The 23003-nt window shown below is 57.4% G+C and overlaps 1 protein-coding gene across 8 annotated transcripts; it reads left to right on the top strand.

The window, feature by feature from the left end:
• The first annotated feature begins 911 nt into the window (after positions 1-911).
• SH3GLB2 (SH3 domain containing GRB2 like, endophilin B2) lies at positions 912-22690 on the top strand. 8 transcript variants are annotated; one of them, XM_032200012.1, is made up of 13 exons: positions 913-1118; positions 7917-8058; positions 8395-8523; positions 9692-9825; positions 10318-10410; positions 11996-12007; positions 13864-13926; positions 17034-17057; positions 19044-19133; positions 19337-19437; positions 19730-19744; positions 20318-20582; positions 21232-22690. In XM_032200012.1, exons 1-13 carry the CDS (start codon positions 1056-1058, stop codon positions 21337-21339), a joined length of 1239 nt encoding a protein of 412 aa, XP_032055903.1. In that variant the 5' UTR covers positions 913-1055; the 3' UTR covers positions 21340-22690. The 8 variants fall into 8 exon arrangements, with proteins under 8 accessions (XP_032055906.1, XP_032055903.1, XP_032055904.1 ...); XM_032200015.1 differs by lacking the exon at positions 19730-19744 and having other exon boundaries at positions 912-1118; XM_032200013.1 differs by lacking the exon at positions 11996-12007.
• Positions 22691-23003: the final 313 nt, after the last annotated feature.

Below are 23003 nucleotides of genomic sequence, written 5' to 3'. Positions count from 1 at the left end.
TATACCCCTGCAACACCCCCCTTAAACCCTACACCAACCCCTTTAAACCCCCTTAAACCCCTTTAAACCCCCTACATCCCTACATCACCCCCCTAAACCCTGCCCCAACCCCCCTAAAGCCCCTTAAACCCCTTTAAACCCCCTGCAGCACCCCCCACCCCATACCCCAACCCATTTAAACCCCTTTAACCCCTTTATATCCCTGCAGCACCCCCCTTAAACCCCCTTTAACCCCCCTGCATCCCTGCAGCACCCCCCTAAACCCTGCCCCAACCCCCCTAAACCCCCTTAAACCCCTTTAAACCCCCTGCAGCAGCCCCCTTACCCCATCCCCCTCCTCCCCCCCCCGGCAGCGCAGTGGTACGGCCCAGCCCCCTCCCGCCCTGCCCAGCCCCCTCCCGCCCGGGCCGCACCACTCACCGCGGGGGGGGAGGGGGGAAGGAGGGGGGGGGGGGGGTCCGCGCGCTGCCCCCCTGCGCGCCCTGTTCCCGCCGCCGCCGCGCGCCATGGCCGCGGAAGGGCAGCGTCTCCTTCCCCCGCGCCGCAGCCTACCCTGCCCGAAACCCCGCCCCCTCACCCCCCCTCTCAACCAATCAGAGCGCAGCCCGGCCCTCCGGCGCGCCAATCGCCACGCTTCCCTTCCAGCCCGGCCTCAGGCTGCGGTGGAGAGCGGAGGGCGGGGCGAAAGGCGGGGCGGCCGCCCATTGGCCGGCTCCTGACAGCTCCCCCACCGCCGCCCCCGCGTGCCTTAAAGGGGCCGCGCCCCCTCCCGAGCCGCCCCCGCCCCCTGCGGCGCCGCCCGGTTCCCGAGGCCCGGTGCGCGCCCCGCGGCCTCGCACGGCTTCTCCCCACCGCTCTCCCCCCCCCCTCATTGCCTCTCACCCTCTCACCCACCCCTGGACCCCCCACCCTTTTGTGGGCCCCCTCCCCACCCATCCATTGCCCTTTTAAGAGGCCGCGGCGCGGCGCTATAAAGCCCGGCCGGCGGCGGCCGCGGGGACAGTGGGGGCGCGGCAGCGGCGGTGACAGGAGCGGCACCGGCCCCGTCCACAGCCATGGACTTCAACGTGAAGAAGCTGGCGTCCGATGCGGGCGTCTTCTTCTCCCGAGCCATGCAGGTGGGGGCCGGGCCGGGCCGCAGCGCGTCGCCATGGCAACGGGGGGGGCTGGGGGGTGACAGGAGGGGCCCTGGGGCCTGGGGAGGGGTCCCAGGGGGGGTCCTAAGGGGGTCCCTGGGGCCTGAGGGGGGTCCCTGGGGGTCTCTGGGGCCTGGGGTGGGTCCCAGGGTCTGAGGGGGGGGACCCCGGCCTCTAAAGGGGTCCCTCAGAGCTTCAGTTGGGCCTTTGGGGGGTCTCTGGGGCCTGATGGGGGCCCCCCAAGGCCAGAGGGGGCCGGATAAGAGGGTCCCCAGGGCCTCGGAGGTCCCCAGGGTCTGAGGGGGGTCTCCTGTGCCTGAGAGGGGTCTGAGAAGGGGGGGTCGCAGGGAATGAGGGGGGGCTGAGGGGCGGCCCCAAGGTCTGAGGGGGGACCCTGGGGCCTGAATGGCAGCCCTGCCCCTGTCAGCCCTGCAGCATCTTCCTCCCCTCCTGTCTCCCAGGCACGGAGCATCCCTTGCCATGCCCCGGGATCCTGGGGGGAGGATCCCCATAAATATTGTGGGTTTAGCACGGTTTTGTTGTCATTTGCTTTGGTTTCCAGCTGGAGGAAAAGTTGTAAAAAGGCGTTTTGGGGGTGGCACTGAGCTGCTGGCTCTGGCAGTGCAGGCTGGCCTGAGCTGCAGCCCCCGAGCGGGGACCTCTGGGTGCTGAGGGCTCGGAGCCAGGCTGGGAAACCCCCAGCAGGAACCCACCCGAACCCCACTGCTGCTGCCACTTCCCTGGGGTGACAGGGGAGGCTGCCCAGAGCTTCCTCAAGTTGGTGGTGCAAACAGCCCCAGAGATGCTTCTGACCCCTGCATTGAGGGGTTCCCCAGCCTGCTAGCGCCTTGCTGGGGCTGCAGTGCTGTCCTGAAACCGTAAACTGAAGAAACTTGGCTACCCGTGAGGAACGAAGCGTGCAGCAGGTGCTGAGATGTGGCTGCCGGCTCCGTCCGCTCCCCAGGCGTAAGAGCTGGGAAGGAAAACTGCTCCTGGCCAGGCAGGGGAGGAGAGGGGAGGCAAATCGGAGGTGGTTGGGATCCTGCCTGAGAGCTCCAGTCCGGCTGGTGGCTTCAGGACCGGGCTCCTTTTCTACCCGAGGTGTGAGGGTTGACAAAAACAAAGCAGCGCTGCCTCGGTCCAACCCGTCTGTGCCACGGAGGAATCCTGGCTCGTTGAGGAATCGCTCTCCTGTAAACAGATCGCATCTCCTGTAATCGTGCCGGTGAGTCATGTGTGAGGAGCAGAGAAATATTAACTACAGGTGCAAAATCAGGAGCAGATGGAAGGCTTAAAGATGCTGTTCTCATGCAAATGACCTTGGTGGCAGAAGAAAGGCAGAAAGGCTGCACAGAAATCGTGTGTTTGGAAGGCTCATTGTACGGCTCTGATAAGTGTTTCTGAGCTTCAAGGCGTAGGAAGGAGACAGGCATGGGAACAGCGTCTGCACGCCGCTTCTAGAGCAAGGAGGCGTTTATAAATAGCGGCTTCTGCCTGCTACACCTACTCCGCATCATCTTGGACGCGACGATTCGTGTGACTAATTAAGGTAGTAATTACTCGAAACAAAATGGTCAAGGGAGGAGACGCCTCGCCGAGGCAGAGCCCCACCTCCTGGGACGTAATGCCAAGGAGAAATGGGGCTGTTTGGGGCCATCCCACACAGCCCCCTCATCCAGCAGGGGCGAGCATCGCCCCGTCACCACCTCCAGGAGCCAGAGGTGACAGCCGAGGCCCGCAGGGATCGGGTTTGTAGCATTCTTCTTGCCCAGCAGATCTTCCAGGGGAGGGGAACGGCCTGGCTGGAACGAGCTGCGTTGTCTGTAGCGCCGGGGATGCTCTCCTCAGCTCCAGGCACTTCACAGAGCGATGCTTTACTGGAACTGCGGCGACCGGGAGATAAATGGACTGGCCATTATGTGCGGTGCTGCTCAGACAGCATTAGCTGTTGCTGTCTGGTGGAGACGTCTGGCCAACACAAGGAGAGCTGGCTGGCACTGCGGGAAAAGGGCTGTGGCTGTAGCACTGCTCAGGTCGGGGGAAAGGAGGCAGAAGGTGCTCAGACACCCCCCTGGGGTCGCCTCCCAGAGGCAAGAGCTCCAAGAGCCGTCCTGGTTTGATGCCTGTTGAGTACAGCCCGAGGTGAAGAGCAGGAAGGATTTTAGGCCTAGGTTTAACCTGGCTCACGACAAAACTCAAACCATCACCACCTTTACGTGGCTTTTTGTAGCTCAGGCAGCAGTTTGTTGCTCTCCTACCCGAGCTAGGAGCTTGCAGGGCTTGCGTGCTCCTGGGCAGGCAAACCTGTACCCACCGCCAGCAGGAGAGGCACAGCCCTGCCCAAGAAGCTGTGCGGTACCTCCCTGAGGCTGTGTGTGCAGTAAGTACCTAACGGGGCTGTCCCCTGGCCTTTCTGGCATCTCTTACGCTCCCAAAAAACGCTCTTCAAAAAAGCAAAGCGGAAGGGAAAGCAGAGGAAGGTGGCGGTCAGATCTGCTGCCCTGGGAGCAGGAGACGAGCTGGAAATAACCTGCAGGTAACGGCTGCGTGGCTGAAGAGCTTGTGGGGGATTCAGCAGCCCGCACTCACACTGGCTCCGGGAGTCCCAGCCATCGAGCTGCCATCCTCAAGGGCTGCGGTCAGGTCCCTTACAGCTCTGGGTCCTGCAGACAGACTCCAACCACGTCGTTCTCTTCCCTGAAGGAGAACACAACCTCTGGTCACCCGCTGCTTCCAGCTACCAGTAAGTGGGCTCGATCTCTCAATCCCAAACCCCTGCAGAGAAGGCGACGATTGCAGCTCCTGCCCTCCAGGAACCGGCGTCTCTTCCTCCAAAGAAATGCTCCGGGTGCCTCTGTTGCAGCCAGGCTCTCTCAGGGAGGTCTGGAAGTCACTGTGGGTTTCTGTCTCCTGTCACTTCTGATGGAAACTTGCTCCAGGCAAAATTGCCCGAGCGCGAGCAGAGCTTTTGGGTGCGCAGCCCCCTGCTAATGCAGTTACCGCTGGCAGCTGGGGGTTGACTTGTTCTGGCCTGAAGCTCCCGAGGCAAGGCAGCCTTCCCCAGCTCTCCAAATCTGGTGATGAAAGAGACCTGTCCCCTCTGCTCGCTGCCCGTGCCGGGGTTAATGCCTTGCCTACCGGACACCTTCAAATTCAAGACCCCGGGAGGTGACTGAAAGGAAGGGTTTTGAAGGCAAGAGGTACAGGCTGGGTCCCGTTTCCGTTCAAAACACGTCTATGAATCCACAAGGGCAAGATTTTTTTTTTTACTTTCCTAAATGCTTTGCTCCTGAGTTAACAAAGCTGTCCTGCTAATGGCTTCCTTCTGTCCTCTAACACAGTTCTGCTTGGCTCGCAGCCTGGCTGCCCTGACTCCCGCTGACCAAACCCTTGAAGCACACTCAGTGTCTGCTCCAAGGCAGCCGAGATCCAGGTAGTTTTTAGATGCTGACTAAGTGGAGGTGGCTTCTTTCCTACTGCAGCCCTGTACAGGGGCTGAATCTGCCTCTGAGCACCAAAAGGCACCCAGCTGTGCCTTTACCAACTCGTGTGGGGAAAGAGCAGCTTTCCCCCAAGCTGTAACAGCTGGCAGCTGCCCTGACTGCAATCCGGCACGGCTGTGGCTTTTGCAATCCGTGCCTGTTGCCCGAGTGTTGCTCTCCTGCTCCGTCAGCCTGCCTGTCCCTGAGGATGCCTCCAGCATTCCCGCTGGCCAGCCAAGCCTCCCGGAGGAAACCCAACCTTTGGCTGAATTATTGATGCCCTGGAACGCGGCGTGACTCTCCTCTTCCTGGAGAGTGCGAGTGGCACTCGGCTAAAGGCTGCCCTGCATTATTAATCACTCCTTCAGCCTCCCTGCACAAAAAAACAGGGCTGCTGCTCAACTGGGTCAGCTTCAGGGACCAGCAGCAGCCTCTCCGCACCCTGACCCAGCCTCCCGGAGTTGCTCCTGTGGAACCAGAGGAGTTTTGTGGCAGCAGGATCGAGGAGCTCGAGGTTCTCCCCTGGCACTGTGCTCGCACAGGCTCTGCCTGCCCTGACTCTCCTGGGTGGGTGTGCACCAAGCCATGCGACAGCCTGGTACGAGCAAACAAGGCTCCCACTTGTAGGGTTTGGGGTATTTGGAGCTGTAAGAACCACCAGTGCTTGGGGTCTGGGAGCAGCAAGGCAAAATATTTTTTAATCTGGCTCTCTACAGTCAGGAGGAGGGACTGCACGGCGAGCCTGGCTGTTCCCCTGCATCTCGCAGCCTCACAGGGGAGCCTTATTTCTGTCCAGTGGGAAGCAAAAATGCAATCAAATCTCTGAAAGTGTTATGAAAACAAATTCCTAGCAACAGAAATCCTCTAAGTGCGGAGAGACGGAATGGGGGGGGTTCTGCTCGAGCAGGCAGACTTCATCACAAGCTGCTCTTCTTCCACCCTGCTCTCCCCTGGGGACGTGGATTTAGGCAACCAGCTCCGAGGATCAGCTGAGACCTGTTGCCACCTGAGATCTCAGACCTCCAGTGACAGCAGCTCGTAGGATAAGGCAGTGTAACTTTCCTCTAATCCCCTCAGCTGGCTGCGTGTTCATGAGAAGCTTCATCTCACCCTGCTGGAAGCTGCTCCTGGGAGCCGTGGCTCTGCTCATCCCAGCACCCGTGGGCAGGTTCCCAGCGACACGGCGCGGACGAGCGAGGTCTCTGAGCCCCCCGAAAGTCATATTAAGGGACAGGGGAGCTGGGGCAGCATCTCCCCGTGCCAGCCTGCACAGATGAGGAGGTAGGAGCGAGCTGCAGGAGGAGGGCGTGCTGCCAATGCCCTGAGGCCGTGGCCGGCATCGAGCTGGGTGAGGGAGGCACAAGGGGAACAAAGTGGGAACGGAGCAGCAGCCTCCTGTGCCCTCGCACCCACTCCGTGACCTTCAGGCTCTGCCTCGCTGCTCCGAAACGAAGCCTGAAGAGGAAATTTTGTGACCTGCCCCGCTGGAGCTGCGGGCTGTGACTCACGATCCTGCCCATCCTCCCCTCCTGGCAGTGAGCACGATGCGTCCTCAACCCTCTTGCAGGACAAACAGCTTTGGTGACCGAGTCCTGGCCCAACGCTCTGCGAATAACCACGTTTCCAGGGCAGCGGGAGAAGGGCTGGCCTACGGAAAACAGCAGCAAAGTGCAGGGAGGCTTGTGAACAGCACAAAGCTCCCCAGAACCGAGGGATTCAAGAGCCTGCCGACAGCCCTGGGGAGGGCTTCGGCAGCGATCTGGCTCTGCAGCAACGCTGCGAGAAGCTGACTCAAATCGGCTGCTAGGAAATTGGGTTTAAGCTTGACAGCTCCAGGGCAGCTGCTGGTGCAGGATGTCAGAACTGCAGGAAGAGGAGCTGGACTTGAAAGGGAGCTGAGTTCTCAAGAAAAAAATAAAAATAAAAATAAATCTGCCTGGGAAAGGGGGGCGAGGGAGACTGCTACGCTCGCATCAGAGAGGCTCGGTGTATTTAGGAGAGCTCTAAAACAGCTGACTCGCCTCGGTGCCAAATACCTGGGAAGCCCCAGTTTGCTGCATGGCAGTGACTCAGCCCAGCCTGGCAGAGCCTGAAAACAGCCCCGGGCTTCCCACAGCCACAGAGGAAAAGATGCTTCAGCTGCTCCCTCGGGTCCGAGAGCTGCGCCTGTCCCCCAGAGATGATGGCAGGAACCAGGTACGGAGCAGCACGAAGCCCTCGCCTCCATCCCGTCCTAACTGCCTGCTTCTTACCCCACAGCTCACGGTGTAACCTTACCTGCAGGGCTCACGTCTCTCTGACATCCAGCAGCCTTTGCACGTGGCTGATAACGCGGCTCCTGAGCGCTGCTCCTGGCCTGCTCTGTCTCCCTTTGTCCCCAGCGCTGTGCTGGGTGCACACACGGCTCGGGGTAGGCTTTAATCTCCTGGCACCTGGCTGTGCCAGGTCCTGATAGCTGAACGGGAGCACCTGAAGGCAACAACAAGGACTAAAAGGACAAATGTGACCTCTGTAGGGTGCCGAGGGTTCTTTTAGCGTGATCCAACGAGATCCTGGCTCCATCAACAGCAGGAAACTGGGCTTAGAAAGAGGTCTGATACCATCGTATTTCTCTCAAGAGCCCGTGTCAGAAGCTGTCCAGCCATCACATCTCCTAGAGGAAGACTTGAAGAACCACCACTTGCTGCAAGCATTTTCATCAAAAAGATGAATTTGAGCCTCCGTAAACCCCAGGAGCTCAGCCAGCAGCTCGGACCCTGTCTCAGGGCAAGCACAAGCCCTGTGGTAGGGCAGGTGTCCTCTGTGTGCTTGTCTAAAGAGATAAGAAGTCAGATTTGGGTATTTCTGATCCCAGCGGGTCTGCAGGATGTAGAATTGCTTAGGAGGAGGTAAAAGGAGGCAGCCCAGTGCCTCATTTGGAGGCTATCTGGTGCTCTCCAGCATGAAGCCACATGTGTATTTAAATAGATCCCTCACAACTACAGCATTTTTTTACCATGCTACTTGCCTTAATAAAAGTTACTTATTCTGGAACACCTCTCAAACCCGGCCTCTATTTTTAGCTCAATGTTTGTTCTACTCCTTGGTAAAAAAAAAAAAAAAAAATTAAAAAAAAAAAATTGCCTTCTTCCCCTGAAAGATGCCTGGGAACAAAGAAAGACACTTTGAAGGCTTTTATCTTAATTTTAAGATAATTGCATAAGACAGAAGCAGCCTCTCTAGCTCTTAATGGCTCTGTAGCACATCATCATTTTGCTGTGGTAGAGCTGAACTTCTAACGACTGCCTCCTTTCTGCAGTTTACAGAAGAAAAGTTGGGCCAGGCTGAGAAGACCGAATTGGATGCCCACTTTGAAAACCTCCTGGCCAGGGCAGACTCGACGAAGAACTGGACAGAGAAGATCTTGCGCCAGACTGAGGTCCTGCTGCAGCCAAACCCCAGTAAGTCCAAACCTCACCGCTCGAAGGACAACCATCGCTCCTACCTCAGCATTAAGTCGTGCCCTCTGGCAGAAAGCCCTGCTCATTGGGGCTGCAAGGAGTGTGTCTTTGTGCCTGTCCTTCATCCCCTCGTGGCTGAAAGGTGACCGCTGCTGCCCCACACAGCTCCCGAGGACAGGGAAGGACGGGGAAGGTGGCTGGAGGGAGGGGACACGTTCCCCCAGTGCTGCTGTTTGCTGCCCAGTGTATGTCTGAGGACTGCGGGCCATGGTGAAAAGTTCCCCGGGCCCCTCCTTCACCTTCCTCCTGTAACCACCGGTGGTATCTTGGTTCCAGGTGCCAGAGTAGAAGAATTCCTCTACGAGAAACTCGACCGCAAGGTGCCCTCCCGGGTCACCAACGGGGAGCTGCTGGCGCAGTACATGACAGAGGCGGCCAACGACTTCGGACCGGGGACACCTTACGGTAAGCCAGCCTGGCTGAGCCCCAAAAATCATCCCCCCAAGAGGATGATTCCCCACTGCCCTTCTGGTTAAGACTTCCACGGCAGAGAAGGGCCTAGCACAGGAGCAAACAGACCACCTGGAGGAGGAAGGCAGACTTACTCTGCAGCAAAGCATCCTCCAGCCTTGTGGGGGACAAGGGACGGGGGCTCCCCAGCCCTAATGCAGTCCTCAGGGCTGGCAGAGCAAGAGAGGAAGCAAAGACCCAAGGTAGCCAAAAATCCAGGGGAGCCAGTGGAACTGGTTACAGGATGCAGAAACCATTGTGTTATTGCCATGGCTTTCTAAATTACCCCGAACAATGACTTGCACTGAATGGTTTTAGCTTTGTCAAGTTTGAGAATTACTTTTTTTTTTTTTAATCTGAAGTGGTATCTAGTTGTAGTTTCTCTAGGCTGTGAACAGGAGAACTGGCCTTTAAGTGTGGCTTGCAATTAGAAGGGAAAATCATTTCTCCAGCAAGAGAACAAGAAAACAGCTTTGGGAAGGTTGGTGCTTGGTTACAAGCTTCAGAAGGCCCCTTCCTTATCACCCAATGCATCTTGCTGCTCATAAATCCTAGCAGTTCCCTCTTCCTAGGGGAATTTAGGGCTCCTTTGAGCAGCAGACCCGCACAGAAGCACTGCTTGAACTTCCAACTGTCCTTGCTTCTGCCATAAGCTTTGTTGCTGCTCACCAAATCAATCGTTCAATAGCAAATCCTGTTGCAGGCAGAACAGCTCTAACTGCATCTATAGGCAGTGCTGCCCCAGCTGAAGCCTAATCGACTCATTTTTTCTGCTCTGGTGCCTTTCAATTTGCTGCTCTGTTCCTGTGCCTCTGGTTTATGAGACAAAGACCATACTGCCCAAGCAGGTGCAGCAGCAAAAGAACATCAGTGGAATAAGTGCCTCAGCAGGCAGATAAGATCAAAGCTGCACTGGGAGTGGTTGAGAAGAGGCCAGAAGCTGAAGGCAGGCTGGTGGTAGGACTGAAGCTGCTGTGGTACGGGCACGGTCACCTTGTCCAGGCATGGTACACCGTGCCTCCTGCTCCCCAAAACTGGAGCCTGGTAGCACTGGGGGAGTTGGCTTAAGCCAACACAGCGTTAATCAGTTTCTCCTGGAGTTGAAGGCTCCCATCATTTGCAGGGAAGACCTTGATAAAAGTTGGAGAGACTCAGAGGCGCTTAGGTGCAGCGGAACGGGACTTCATCCACTCTGCCTCCATCAACTTCCTGACCCCACTGCGCAACTTCCTGGAAGGGGACTGGAGAACCATTTCTGTGAGTATGGTGGCAGGGAAGGGACGCTCAGCAGGGCAGGGAAGGGCAGCTCATCTCCTCACGAGGGAGGAGGAGGGCAGGGGGAAGTGGAGACAGTGCTGGGAGAATGTGTCCTCCTTCCCTGGGAGAAGGGATGAGCCCACCTCTCTCCCCTTGGGGAGCACAAGGAAAGGGAAATGCCAGTCCTAGATCTGCTCAGGGCTCCCTCTGGGTTGCTGTCTGGTGTGGGTGAGGACAGCACCTCCTTTCCTGACCCCTGCAGCTGAGTGGGCACTGCGAGACCTCAGGCTCCCCTGTCTCCAGAAAGTTACCCTGTATCCCTCGCAGCCATGCCCCAAACTCCTGTTAGCAGGATGAACACAGAAACTGCTTCTTTCTCACAAGCTCTTTTTGCTTAGGAGATAGATTTGATTCCCAGATGATCCCTTGGCCCTTTCCCTCCCCAACAGTTCCTAAGCAGCCTGCTCTTACCCCATTTTCTGTCTCTTCCAGAAAGAACGGAGGATCCTGCAGAACTGCCGCCTGGATCTGGACGCCTGCAAAGCCAGGCTGAAGAAAGCCAAAGCTGCCGAGGCAAAAGCAGCGGTAACTTTTTCCTTCATTCTTTTCTGTCCTTCTGACCCCAGGGTTTGGCTCACACGAGCAATGCCACGAGCTCTCTTGGATAAAAATAAGGCTGCCCTACGACCTCCTGGCTCTGGCAGGCATGGGTGGGAGGATTCCTAATCTGGTGTGCAAGGGAACTGGGAGCAGGAGCCCTGTGCCTGTTCCTCAGATGCCCTCCCATGGGAGAGTTGTTGAAACAAACAGTTCTGAGCTGCCAGAGGCTGGAAACTCACACTTACCACGCTTCTGCCACCTGACTGACAGCGGTTCCTGGCTGTTCAGTTACTAGCTGGGTGATTTGTGCCGGTAACGACGAGGCTGTATCTTCTGAGGACTTGCTAAATCTCCCTGGGGATCTGGAAGCAAGCCAAGAGAGAGCTGAGCTGGAAGGTGCACAAGAGGAAAGCACGCTGGGGCGCTGCAGGACTCCTGGGATTTCAGCCTAGTTGTCGTTTGGCCATCCAGGTCCTTCCCAGCTGGAAATGCTGGGGGAGCTCGTAAGGGGTGGTGAGGGTCGGGCTGGCCACCAAGAGGCCCCTCCTGCAGCCTCCCCATGCACGCAGTTGGCAGTGCTGTCGGGTTACCTGCTGCCTCGCCCTCTGCCTTTGGAGGATTCGTGGCTGGCAAACCACCAAAGCTCCCAGGTCAGTGCAGAAGGGACAGGCAAGTCAAGCAGCGTCCCTGTCCCCAGGCCTGAGCAACGGGGCTGTGGGACAAGCTCTGCAAAGTGCTCTCTAAGCTGAGACCTGCCACCTCAGGAACATTCCCCGGGCCAGGTCAGGTCAGACCCACCAAAGGTACCTTCAGGGGACCTGAAGGGGACAGTGCCCCTGCTCCCAGTGGAAGCAGCGACCCTTATTTTATCTTAGGCTTAAGCCAGAGCAGGAATTCAGGCAGCTTGTGTGCTTCCTCCCTTTCTACCCTCTTCCTCCTCAACTTGCTTCCAACACGAAGCGATCCCAAGGGCTCTCAGCTGCAAACAGACCCTTGGGTGAGGGCCCTCAAAGTAGCTAGAAAAGCAAAACCTCGTCTCCCACTGCAGCTGCAGTGCTGGAGTGCTCCAGGTAGGACGCAGAGCCAGCCTCAAGGCTTCCAAAAGCCTTTGAAACAGCTCTTTGATACAGATCACCACGAGAGAAAAGCAACCTCAGCTGCTTTTGTTGAGCACCCAGCTCTTACCCAGACCCAGCTCTTACCCAGCTTAGCCTGAAGGTGAGGTCGGTGGCCTCAGGGTGCCTCACTGACTAGCAGGGGACGAGGCACGAGGCTGCTGCCTCGGCACCAGACGTGGTAGCTCATGGTTAGCCCACGGTGCTCCTGCAGTGTGCCTGGAGTCCTGCGTCACACCTCTCCCAGCTCACCTCTCTCTTGCTGCTCCTCTCCTTTGGGTGCAAACCTGTGTTCCTACAGCTTCTGTCTCCGAGTGTGCTGCTGCCCAGCCCCCTGAGCTGCCGTCCGATTGTCTGGGCTTGTGCATTTCCCTCTGATTTTGTGCTTTGTCCTTCCTGTTGATGCTGTTTTGTTCACTAACCTTTTTTGTTTTGTTTCTTTGTGATTTGCTCAGTGTGAGGGAGATGTGAGTATTGACTGTGCTAACGGTGCTGTGATTTTCTTTACCACCTCTCATTGTCTCTTCCCCATTTGAAATGAAAATTCCTATCTTATCTCCCTCCTCCATCAGGACCGGCCCTGCAGCATGTCCTGCTCAGGGCCCTGGCTGCCAGGGGAAGCTGCCCTAGAAAAATGGGAGCATTTATCAGCTGCCCACAGCCCCTCTGGAGCATGCACCCAGCTCCATCACCGCTGCTTGCGAGCAGTGCTCGAGGGGCTCACCTAAAAACCCCCTCAGGCTCCTCTGGCCCCAGGCAGGAGGAGGTTGGGCTGGGCGGTGAGTCCCTCCCTGGAGGGGAGGCAGCCTGGAGACAATGACAGGCAGGTGGACCTGGTTGTGGTGCTGTGCTGCCCTTCAGGCTCAGGGCTCTGCCCGTTTTCACCATTGCAAGAGTGGAAGAGGGAGGAGGGGAGGGAAGGGAGGGGTTCTTCGTGCCCACTGCTTGCAAATACGACTTGCCCGTGCACAGGAGCGCGAGAGCAGCTTGCCTCCTCCATCCCATGTGCTTTGACTAGTTTTGGGACTCACCGGAGAGCAGGGAACGGGAGGAGAGGTTTCTTAAGTTGCTCGTGATTTAAAACTAACAAATATCACCGTGGAACTCCTCTCCCCACAGGGAGGAGCCCAGCCTAGCCACCCCACTAGCCTCAAATTTCCCTGGTGCATTCCTCTCCCTGCACTCAGGTGTGACTCGTAGCAGGAATCCCTCCTCCTCGTTCTGTCCTCCTGCTGTTCCCAAAACTCCCGCAGGGTTTAACCATCTCTTCTGGCTGGGACCACAACGCCTGCACTTCACCCACCCACAGCTCATTCCAGCGGGCTGCTCGGGGCTGCTGCAGCTCCCAGCAAACCGGGGCAGCTCCTATAAGTAGATCTGGGTGAGCTGCAAGGAGATTAACCCGGGAGAGGAAAAGTGGGGCCCGAGAGGCTTAGAGACCTGTCGGGGTTACAGTGGGGTTGTGCGCCAGCCTCGTGCCCCAACCCACTGCAAAATAAAGGAAGGAGCAAGCGTGCTGTGCCCTGCTGTGAGCTCGCAGGTTGGCTGAGCTCTTTGGGGGATGCTACAGCCAGGGGCTGGTCTAGGAAGAGCTGAAAAGTGTTACAGCACAGGGCAGGGGCTTAGCTGTCAAGAAGCTGGCTTTTGGGGGGGTTTTCTGGCCTCTAGGCTGAAAGCTTGCACCCTGTCTTTGGTGGCAGCCAGGCCTCGGGTTAGATCTGCTTTGATGGAGCCATGCCCTGAGCTGAAAAGAGCAGCTCTGAGCCTGGTAGGGAGAAATGAGCTGAGAGGCTCGGTGAGAGCAACAACAAGTAGATGGCTCTGTAACAGGCACCGTGCAAAGCGTGCTCCGAAAGTCAGCACACCCAGTTCAAGGACAAGGCCCCGTGCAGGGACGTTTTAGGGCTGTAGGTGGGAAGCCAGGGAAAAGAAAGCCCTGCCCGCTGGACTGGGCCAACGTGAGAAGAGCAACCTGCTGGCTGCCAGGCAATGGGGAACATTTGGGATTGTGCTGCCTCATCGCTGCTCCGACGGGCTGCTGTAGGAGCAGACAGCTGTAAGTACAGGCAGAGTTTCTACGAGTAGAAACTCCTGCTGGTAGGTCCCAGGCGTGCCCGCATGAGCCAGTCCCCTCCTCTCTCTCTGTTTCCCACCTGGGGAGAGTTTCCAAGCACCTCCTGCCACCCTGGGAATCTGAGCTAAGTTCCCAGAACCAAGAGGGGGAAAAAAAAAAAAACACCAGCCCCTTCTTCGTCCTGTTGCCCCAGTGACTCCTGTCGCCTCCTCTGCGTGACTTGTACATGAAACTCTGTTCCCCTACTAGGCTGTGCCTGACTTTCAGGAGACTAGACCTCGTAATTACATTCTCTCCGCCAGCGCATCAGCGGTAAGATTGCTTCCTCCTAGATGTTGCCTCTCCAACCTCTTCCTGCCCCTCTCTGCACCTGACAAACTTAGCCCCGGCGCTCTGCTGTTTTCAACATTTTAATGTGACATGGGATGCCTGGAGTTTCTCTGCCTCGATGTGAAGTCACCTTTCGAGGGTGCACTGGCGGGGTCTGGCAGTTCTGCTGCTTGGGTTGCTTCACTTTCTCTCCCAGTCTGTTCCCACGTTTTTAGTGGCAATCTTCTGACAGCATTTCTATTGCTAGAGGAGCAATTGAAAGGACAAAAAAACCTCACAGGTTGGTCTTTCTGGACGGTCCCAACCCTATACTGGCAATATCACGTGTTACTGCCTGCTCAGTGCTGGGGCTTCAGTGCTCAGAGGCTTCCTAGCCAGTCAAGAAATGCAAAGGAGGAGGCGTCTGTGCCACCCTGACTACAGGCTTGTCTGTTCTGCAAACAGAGGTCCTTTATTTTGGCTTCCACTTGGGGCCTGCCCTCCTGCTGGCAGCTCCTGGTGGCTGTCACCCAGGCACGTGCTGGGGGTGGGTGAATAGCCCGTCGCATCTCCGCTGCGTGGTTGTGCTCCGACAATCGACTTGCTGTGCTGTGCTCGTGGCTCCCCATTGCACAAGGTCGCATTTCTCGTTAAAATGTTGAAAACTCACCATCTCGCTTCCTCGGCGGCGTTCAGAACAACACTGATGCCTGTTCGCAGGGCGATCTGGTACTGGGAGGGTGGGCCTACGAGCAAACCGAAACACGTCCCAGCAGCAGGTTGGATGTGGTTAATGGGCAACGCGTCCCGTTTGGAGAAAGGCTCCTCTGGGCTGCTAGCATCAGTGTTAGTTCCCAGGGGTACCTGTCCTGACCTTCTTGAGAGTGATGCTGGGATCAGAAATAGCTCTGCACAGAGCAGAGATCTGCCCCACCAGGCGGCTGGCTGGGCCAGGAGACTCCTCGGGAGGAAGCTGGTGCTGAAATGCTGCAGCAAGCGCTGCCCCCAGCTCTCCTAGCACGCGAGGAGCAGCCAGGGGCTTCCCTGCTGGAAAGGTTTGTTCCAAGGACAGGGCAGGAATTTAGTAACGGGCTAAAACCTGAGCCCTGGGAGAATCAGAGGAGAGAAACTGCGCTCTCCTGGCCTCCCAATAACTCTGACTGGACCAGAGTATCCTGACTGCCCCCTGAAGGTCTCCAAAGCAGACCTGAAGGCATTTTGGTATCCTGTACTGGCACCTTGAAGGGTGCCCAGATGCTCAGCTGAACACATCTAGTCCTCACCTAGCTGCAAGCTGGCCAAGTGCAGTAACACGACTGGGGAAGCAGATTTGAGCTCTCGCTAGCCCGCAGGTACCCACCATGGCACATCCGTGCCTGCTTCACTGCTCCCTCTTCAGAGCTCTGCTGGGGAGGCTCTGACAGCCAGGATGACACCACGGGACACAGAGCCAGGCTGCAGGAGACACCAGCTCAGGGTAAGCAGCCAGCCCTGACCTTGATCCCCTTTGCCAGCTGCACAGGAGCACCTGCGGCAAGCACTGCCCCTGCCAGCAGTGCCCTTGGGGCTCCCAAAACACCTCTGAGAGGTCGCAGCTGGTGTCTCTGCCCTGCAGCAGCCCTCTAATCCCAGCATTCACCCCAAGGGGTCAGGCGCCGCAGCGAGCTGGGAGCATCTCGTGCTGTTGCTGTGCTTCTCCTCCAGGCCAGAGGCTTTCGTGCCACTTCGCTGCCAGCGTGCAGGCTGCAGAGCAGCTGCTGCTCACCTCGCTTTGCAGCTGGTCTCTTCTGGGGCAGGGCTTGCTTGTGCCCGGGTAACAGCTTGCTCTGGCAGGGGAGCAAACAGGTCAGCTCTTTCCTGGGCCGTAGATCCTCAGCAGGGCCTGGGGAACTCTGATCGTGGTTTTAAACTCACGTTGTTGTTTCGGAGAGGTGGGTAACACGGTGCTGCTTCTATTTTTCCCCTTCTGTAACAGGGCTGGAATTAGAAACAGCTGGAGCCAAGCCCCTGGGCTCAGCCCACTTTTGTATGAGCTGGAAGCTGAGGAGCTCTTTCTCCTCTCTCCCACACTGACCTTTTGTTTGTGTGTAAGGCATCCATGGGCTGTGTCGGCCTCAATTTCCCTTTCCCTCAACGCCTGCCACTTGCCATGCTCTGTCTTCCCAGGAACAACCCCGAGAAAAACATACTGAGTACCTGACAGAGGGTTCCTCAGGCTCCAGCTGTGCTTTCTTTTGCCCCATTTGTGGTCTGAAGTGTTTGTTTCTGACTATAGCTGCGTGGTGCCTTCGCCCAAGGCCAGATCTGGGCAAAGCTGGACCCCCGAGCACCCCAGGGTCACAGCTGGGGAAGGGGACTGGCTGCCCAAACCCTGCCCGAACGGGGAAAATCAGGAAGAGGAGCTGGCTGGGTACTCACCAGGCAGGAGCCGAGCCTCAGACCGGGCAGCAGAAGCTAGAAAGGGACCCAAAACACCACGCCACCCAGCACCTGGCCCAGAAAACGGCTCCCAGGTGCTTTGGGGGCAGGTTGAGCTGTGCTGCCTGGCCGCTGAGGACCTCTGGGCAGCCTCAATGTGTTTTTCTACCTCTCCCCTCCCTTCCCCAGTGCTGTGCATGACCCCAACACTCGTTTCGTATTCTGAAGCCAGATCCCAGCAAGCAGCTGGCGGGGCTGTGCTGCCCCAAAATGTGCCCTGGGGGGGTGCTGAGGGGAAAGGGGAGGTCTGGGGGGGAGCAGGAGGAGGGTGGGGAGGAGAAGGAGCCGCTTTTTGCCTGGCTCAAAGGCAGCACCCAGCCATCGCTTGCAGGCTGCCTGGATTACGGTCCCATTACCCTGAGCTCTTTGAACCGGTGGGTGAGGAACTCTGCTTTAGGCTCCCAGGACTTTATTTGTGAGCTGAGCAGCCTTGCTCCCCCGCTGTGAAACCGAGCTCAGAGGTGCAGGACCGAGGCCGAGGGGCAGCAGCCCGGCCTCTGCTGCTGGGTGAAGGGCGAGCTCGTCCCCGGAGCCGGCCCGCGGTGCGTCCTCGCCGCTCGGTGTTAACGCCTGGTGCTTCTCGACGTCTCCAACACTGATCTCCTTTTCCTGTTGCTCTGTGGCCCTCACAGCTTTGGAGCGACGAGGTGGAAAAAGTAAGTACCCGGCCGCGACCGCGCTCGGAGCTCTGTGGGTGGCGGGGAGCTGCCGGCTCCGTCCCTTCCCCGGTGCGCCCACACGAGGGAAAGGGGCACGAGCGCTGCCAGCCCCGGCCCCCTGCTGTAGCTGCGTGGTTTGATGCGATGCTGACAGCAATTTGGGAAGGGGAACCCCAGCCCCATGGGCCAGTTGGCCACACCGAGCGTCCCGGGCAAACTGGGAGTGTGGGACGGGATGGGGGCAGCGCTGGGAGCACGGCCCTGGTGTCGGGGAGCAGAGGTGATGTGCTGCCACGTGGTTCAGCTCTGCTCCACCTCTGCATGTGCCTCGTGGTGGCTTCTGGCAGCCCCTTAGTCCTCGATCTGGGGTCTGAGCAGAGCTGGAGCAAGGACTGAGGACTCACGAACAGCCCCCGCTGATGGGAGGTTTGGAGCCTGCCATGGAGCCCACTCTTAACCCTCCTGAGGGGGTCAAGCCCCAGGTCCTGCTCCTTTCCTGGGCTCCGCGAGGGGTGCTGACTCCTCCAGAAAGTGGGTGAGCGCTGCGGGGGGGGCTCCCAGAGGCACCTTCTGGGATCCCAGTGCCTTTCTTAGCCCAAATCCCCCAGCCTGAGCTGCGAGGTGGGAGTTTGGCACGCTGCTGCATGCTGTGCATGATGGCATCCCACTGCTGCCCCGCTCCTGCAGCCTGCCTGCTTTTACCTATCCAGCCCCTCGAATGAACTGACTGCAGGCAGCTGGAGGTGTGTAAGGCTTTGTGCCTCCCGTCCTGGTCGGGGAGACCCCGGCGTTGCTGCTTCTGGCCACAAGTTTCAGGCAGCTCTGCTGCTGCTGAGGGCTCTGCTCTGCTCAGCGGAGCAAAACCCTTGGTGTTTCGTAGGGCATTGCACTGCCAGTTCCTGCTATCTCCCCCTCTTCTCCTTTAAATAATCCCTTTCATTCAGGGGATGCGAAGAAACAGATCAGTTGGAGCTTAAAATAGACAAATCTGATTAAAAGCCAGTGGAAGCATCCCCTTGGTGTAGCCGGTGTGTGCCCCAGTGCTGGTACACGCTCCCCCTGCCCAGGAGCCCCCAGGGACGCTGCTCAGACACAGCAGCAACCTCACCCCGTGGCATCAGCCCCCTGGGGACAATTTTAGCCCTGTCCCTCCTGTGCCAGCCTGCTGGCACCGGCACATCAGGCAGCTCGGGTGCTGGGGGAGCTCGGTGAGCTGCAGGTTTTCCAACCCCACTGATCCTGTGACGCAGCCGGGCTGTCCGGTACTGCAGCATTGCCACTGGAAAGCTGCTGGTTGCTGCTGGGGGAGGAGATGTCTGCCTGGGGAAAAGGTTTTCGGGTGTCAGTCTGCCTGGAGGGGGGCAGGAGAGCAGCCCCTCTTCTTGGGGCAAACCGCAGGAGGCTGCCACGTCCCCAGAGCCTGCGTGGAAAGGAGAGGAGCTCTTGTTCCCAGAGCTCCACCACCGCGTTTCGGAGCAGTCTGGGACACGCTGGCAGTGGGATCTGTCCTGCTGCTGGTGCCACCTCAGCAGGGCACAGCCAAGGTGTGCAGCTCCGGCTGCCCGGTTCCTGGAGTCCTCCCCCAGGCAGTAGGAGGAGGGGGTAGCACGGGTCTGGCTTCCTGCCCCTCTCAGGACCAACAAAACCTCTCCAGCTTCATGTTCAGGTCTTGCGGGAGCAGGAGCATGCTGGCTTGAAGCATCAGTCTCGGGCTGCCCTTCCCTGAGCTGCAGCGAGCACTGTAGGATTTAATCTGGTTTAAATACAACCAGAGCCCTCCGGGAGCCCAGCCCGGGGGGTCCCGTGCCTGCTGCTCGGTGTCAGAGGTGCATGGGGATCCCACCCAGCACCCTCAGCTCGGTGCCAGAAGGATGGGGGGTGGAGGAGGAGGAGGAGGAGGAGGAGGAGAGTGTTCCTCTGCCTGGAAAAGGCAGAGAGGGGCCCATGCCGTGGCTGCCTTGCACACCCGGTCCTGTTTTGCAGGCAGAACACGAGCTGAGGCTCACTCAGACCGAGTTCGACCGCCAGGCAGAGGTGACCCGGCTCCTGCTGGAGGGGATCAGCAGCACCCACGTGAGTCCGCCCGGGGCCCTGGGGAGGGGGCTGAGGGGCACCTTGGGCCCCTGCGGCCACCCCAAACTCGGCGAATGAGCCCACCCCGCTCAGCCAAATCTTAAATCCTGGGCTGTGCTCCTCTGCTCCCCTCGGGGCAGGAGCTGCAGGACCAGGGTTCTGCGCTCCGGCCCCCAAACTCACTCTCGCTCCCTCCCACCCAGGTGAATCACCTCCGCTGCCTCCATGAGTTCGTGGAGTCCCAGACCAACTACTACGCCCAGTGCTACCAGTACATGCTGGACCTGCAGAAGCAGCTGGGCAGGTGAGACCGGAGGCTGCTTCCACCTCCCCAGGGGTCACGGGCTTCCTAGTTCAGGCCTCCCTCCTCTTGGAGAGAAGCTTCCACAAAATGGGTTAAGCCACACTGGAGACAAATTCCTGATACCAAGCGAGGGGCTTGAGGGGCTCAGCCAGCAGTAACCGAGCTGGAGCTGCCGGCTGCACGTCCTGGCTGCGGGTAGGGCTGCCCTGCTGCAATGGCATGGTGGGGCTGACCCCAGAGGGGCCTCTGCGTGCTAACTCTGCTCCTGTTTCGTTCTTTTCCATGCTTGCAGCTCCAAAGGAGAAATGTAAGTATAACATCCAGCTCTAAGAGCTCTACACCTCAGCCAGACTGCATGAAGGCTTGCTATGATGCTCAGAGCCACAGGTACAAGGCCAGAGCTACACTCCCCTAGCACGGGGGCAGATAACCACAGAGAAACGAACCCTAGCTACATTGCTGGCTCTATCTGGAGAGCCCAGAAAGCCAGGGAGCCTCCAGGTGTGGTATCTAGCTTAACAGCAACAACGAGCATCCCAGTCCTGAAGAACGAGCAGGCCAAACACCACGTGAGAGCAGGGCGAGGGTACGGCAGTGCAGAGCCTGAAGTGACACCTGCCCAGCCCCCTGGTGCCACCCGACAGTCTCAGCCTCTCTGCAGGTTAGGTAGCAGTCCTGTACCAGGGCGCTGGAAGAAAAGTAAGCAGAGAAATACCTGCTGGGCAGGCTCAGCACCTGAGCACTGAGCACTTTTTCCCTGCTTGAAGGGCAGCGTGGACGTGTTACAGTGCTGGGACACTGCAGCGTAGATGCTGAAGGGAAGAGCTGTCTGGGTTCCTCACGCTGGACACTAACTGAGCTCTTTTTCCTCCTGTGTAAGATTTTCAGGCACCTTTGTAGGGAACACAGAATCCTCATCTCCTCCCCCAGCTGCTACCTCTCCGCCAGCTGTCGGTGCTGCCACTCTCCCTGCTGTGCCCACCATCCCGGTTGTGCCCACCATTGTCGGGGTGCCCAACACCGTGGCAGAGAGCGTACTGAACCCCAACGAAGTCAAGCCTCCTGCCAGCGGCACGCGGAAGGCCAGAGTCCTGTATGATTACGAAGCAGCTGACAGCAGTGAGCTGGCACTCCTTGCAGACGAGGTTGGTGGCTTTTCTTTGCATTGAATGTTGCTGGGAAGTGCCCAGCAGCAGCCTGCTGCCCAGGCAGCGACCTCTTGGTTACTCTGCCTGACCCTAAAAGCCCCGTTTTATGGAACTGATAACAGAATCTTTTCCTTACCCGTAGTATCCTTTGCAGTGAGTTTGCACTCGGGGCCGTTTGGTGTTTTAAGACTTGTACAGCCTGCTGTACCCAGCTAACAAAACACCCCGTTTGGTATCTTCACTGAGACCCTCACACCCAGCTAGTTTATGGGATAAGCTACTGCCTGGAGACCTGGTCTAATCCTGCTGAGAACAACGGAAATTCAGCAAGCTGCAAATTGTTTTAGTGACCAGGCTGAATTTTTGTATCCAGAAAGGATGGTGACATAGCAATATCAAGCCACCCGGTATGCAAAAACACTTTTAAGTCAATTTGGAGAATGAAAAGGCAGCAGGGACATCAATGGGCAATAGATCTTGTGTCAGAGCTGCAAATAGTTCCAGGAAGGCTCCAGGAGAAAAGTGCAGATGCCTGCTAAATAAACTTTAGGAACTAACTTGCTGTTCTTTTGGGTACACGTCTGACTGCGCTTCTTGGCTCTGCGTGCAGAAGCAGGTCCTGTTTCATGCTGTCTTCTCTCCCCAGATGATCACTGTGTACAGCCTGCCAGGCATGGACCCAGACTGGCTCATAGGGGAAAGAGGGAACCAGAAGGGGAAAGTTCCTGTCACTTACTTGGAACTGTTAAGTTAAACGTCTCCGGGACGCAGAATGTACACGCGGAATGCACCCCTCATCTCCTGGCACTTCTAATGCGGATTTCTTCATCAGAGCCCATTGCTCTCGTCAGGGCTGACACTCCATTGCTAACACGGGAATTGTGGGAAAGAAGTGGTAAAACTATGACAGGTTTTGGGAAAGGGCTAACGGCACCCGCGACTGAATTCATTAACGACCCGTGCAGCCTGCTTTGAGGTTAGTCTTGTTGGCGCAAGATTCCTTGATTACTTTTTCTACCCTGCCCTAGTCTTGTTTATCACAGTGGCTTTCCCAGGGCCAGCAAACTGTCTCCTTCAGGAGCTGCTCATGGAGTTTAAGTTAATTTCCCTTGTGTTTGGTGTGGGTTAGTGCCTGTCTGCCCCTCCCATCCTCTCTGTTCTTCAGCAGTAGAATTGCCTGAGTCAAACCATCAAGCACTCCGCTGGGGAAGCGTCCCGCACGATCCCTCTGAGATAGTCTGGCTCTTAAGGCAAAAAGCTGAATTTAAGAATTACGAGCTGGTTAAACCCAGCTGGGATGCCAGTAACGCGAGGCTTTCTAAGAGCCATGCTTACTGCAGCACTGCCTGACAGCTTCCATCTAGAACTGTCCTGTGAAGCTGGAAGGAAATCCCTCAGTCGAGACCAACCTAATAACACAGAGCCTGTATGTCTAAAAATGAAACCTCAGTACAAGGGACCATGCATCTTGCTTGCATTTCCTCCGAGAAACTGCTCTTGGACTGCAAAGAGTTTACAAGCCTTTTTACAAGCTTTGCTCCCTGTGTTAATTGTCCAGGCTTTTCTTTCAGCGCATCTGTTCCAGGCATGTTTTAGCCTGACCTTATTTTCACCCGAGATCACTGATTTAACTAATACCTTCCCCTCCCGTCTCCGCAGTGAACAGACTTGGTGCATCCAGTACAGGAAGGAGTAGCCCCACTTGCTGTTATCTCCAACGAGCCACTCCTGGCCACATCCACATCTAAACGATTCAGGCTGCCCTCGGTGTGTGTGGTGGGGTAGCTCGAAGGGAGCGGTCAGGCGTGTATGCATTTTAATCCTATAATGCTCTTTTTAGCTAGAGCTCCACTAAGGGACTGCTGTCGCTGTGTGAGTAGTTTCCCACTCAAGCTGGCTCGAAGAGAAATTCACCGGCACCAGGTTCTCTGTTCACTCCCTCCCCTTCGGTATGTCAGAACTACCCTTGCTTGTTTATTGATCTTTTGCACTTTTCCCCCACTGGTATTGTGACCACTCTAATGTAACAGGGCACTGAGCGCCTGTGTATGTAGGGCTCATGGTTTTCTGCACTTATTTGCCAATAAACAAACTGCCTGACCTCCTGCCTCCGTGTCTGGTGTGGGGTCAGGGCTGCTCCAGCCGTGTGACTGCAGCTCGTAGGGACAAGCAGCGCTGTGCCAGGGGCAGAGGGATGCAGGGCGGGTGGGAGCTGTGCCACGCTGTGATCCTGGCCCTGGAAGCTGGGTGTAAAAGCAAAGCCAAGCTCCTGATCCTTCCTGAAACTCTCAACGTGCCTTAAGCTCGTTAATGTCTTTCACTCCCTTGCCAGATGACACATCCGAGTTGTACTACAGATTCGTGAGTTTTAAGAAACAACAGCTCCTCCTTAACCTGAAGCAAAAACAGAGCAGCAGC

Source organism: Aythya fuligula, chromosome 19 (assembly GCF_009819795.1).
Source record: "Aythya fuligula isolate bAytFul2 chromosome 19, bAytFul2.pri, whole genome shotgun sequence".
NCBI lineage: Eukaryota > Metazoa > Chordata > Aves > Anseriformes > Anatidae > Aythya > Aythya fuligula.
Note: the sequence above shows the minus strand (reverse complement) of the source record. Positions and strands in the feature narration are given on the sequence as shown.

Coding starts and splice junctions, on each gene's coding strand:
- SH3GLB2 (XM_032200012.1), top strand. CDS start 1,056: ATGGACTTCAACGTGAAGAAGCTGGCGTCCGATGCGGGCGTCTTCTTC. Junction 1,119..7,916: donor TCTTCTCCCGAGCCATGCAG/GTGGGGGCCGGG, acceptor TCCTTTCTGCAG/TTTACAGAAGAAAAGTTGGG. Junction 17,058..19,043: donor GGAGCGACGAGGTGGAAAAA/GTAAGTACCCGG, acceptor CCTGTTTTGCAG/GCAGAACACGAGCTGAGGCT.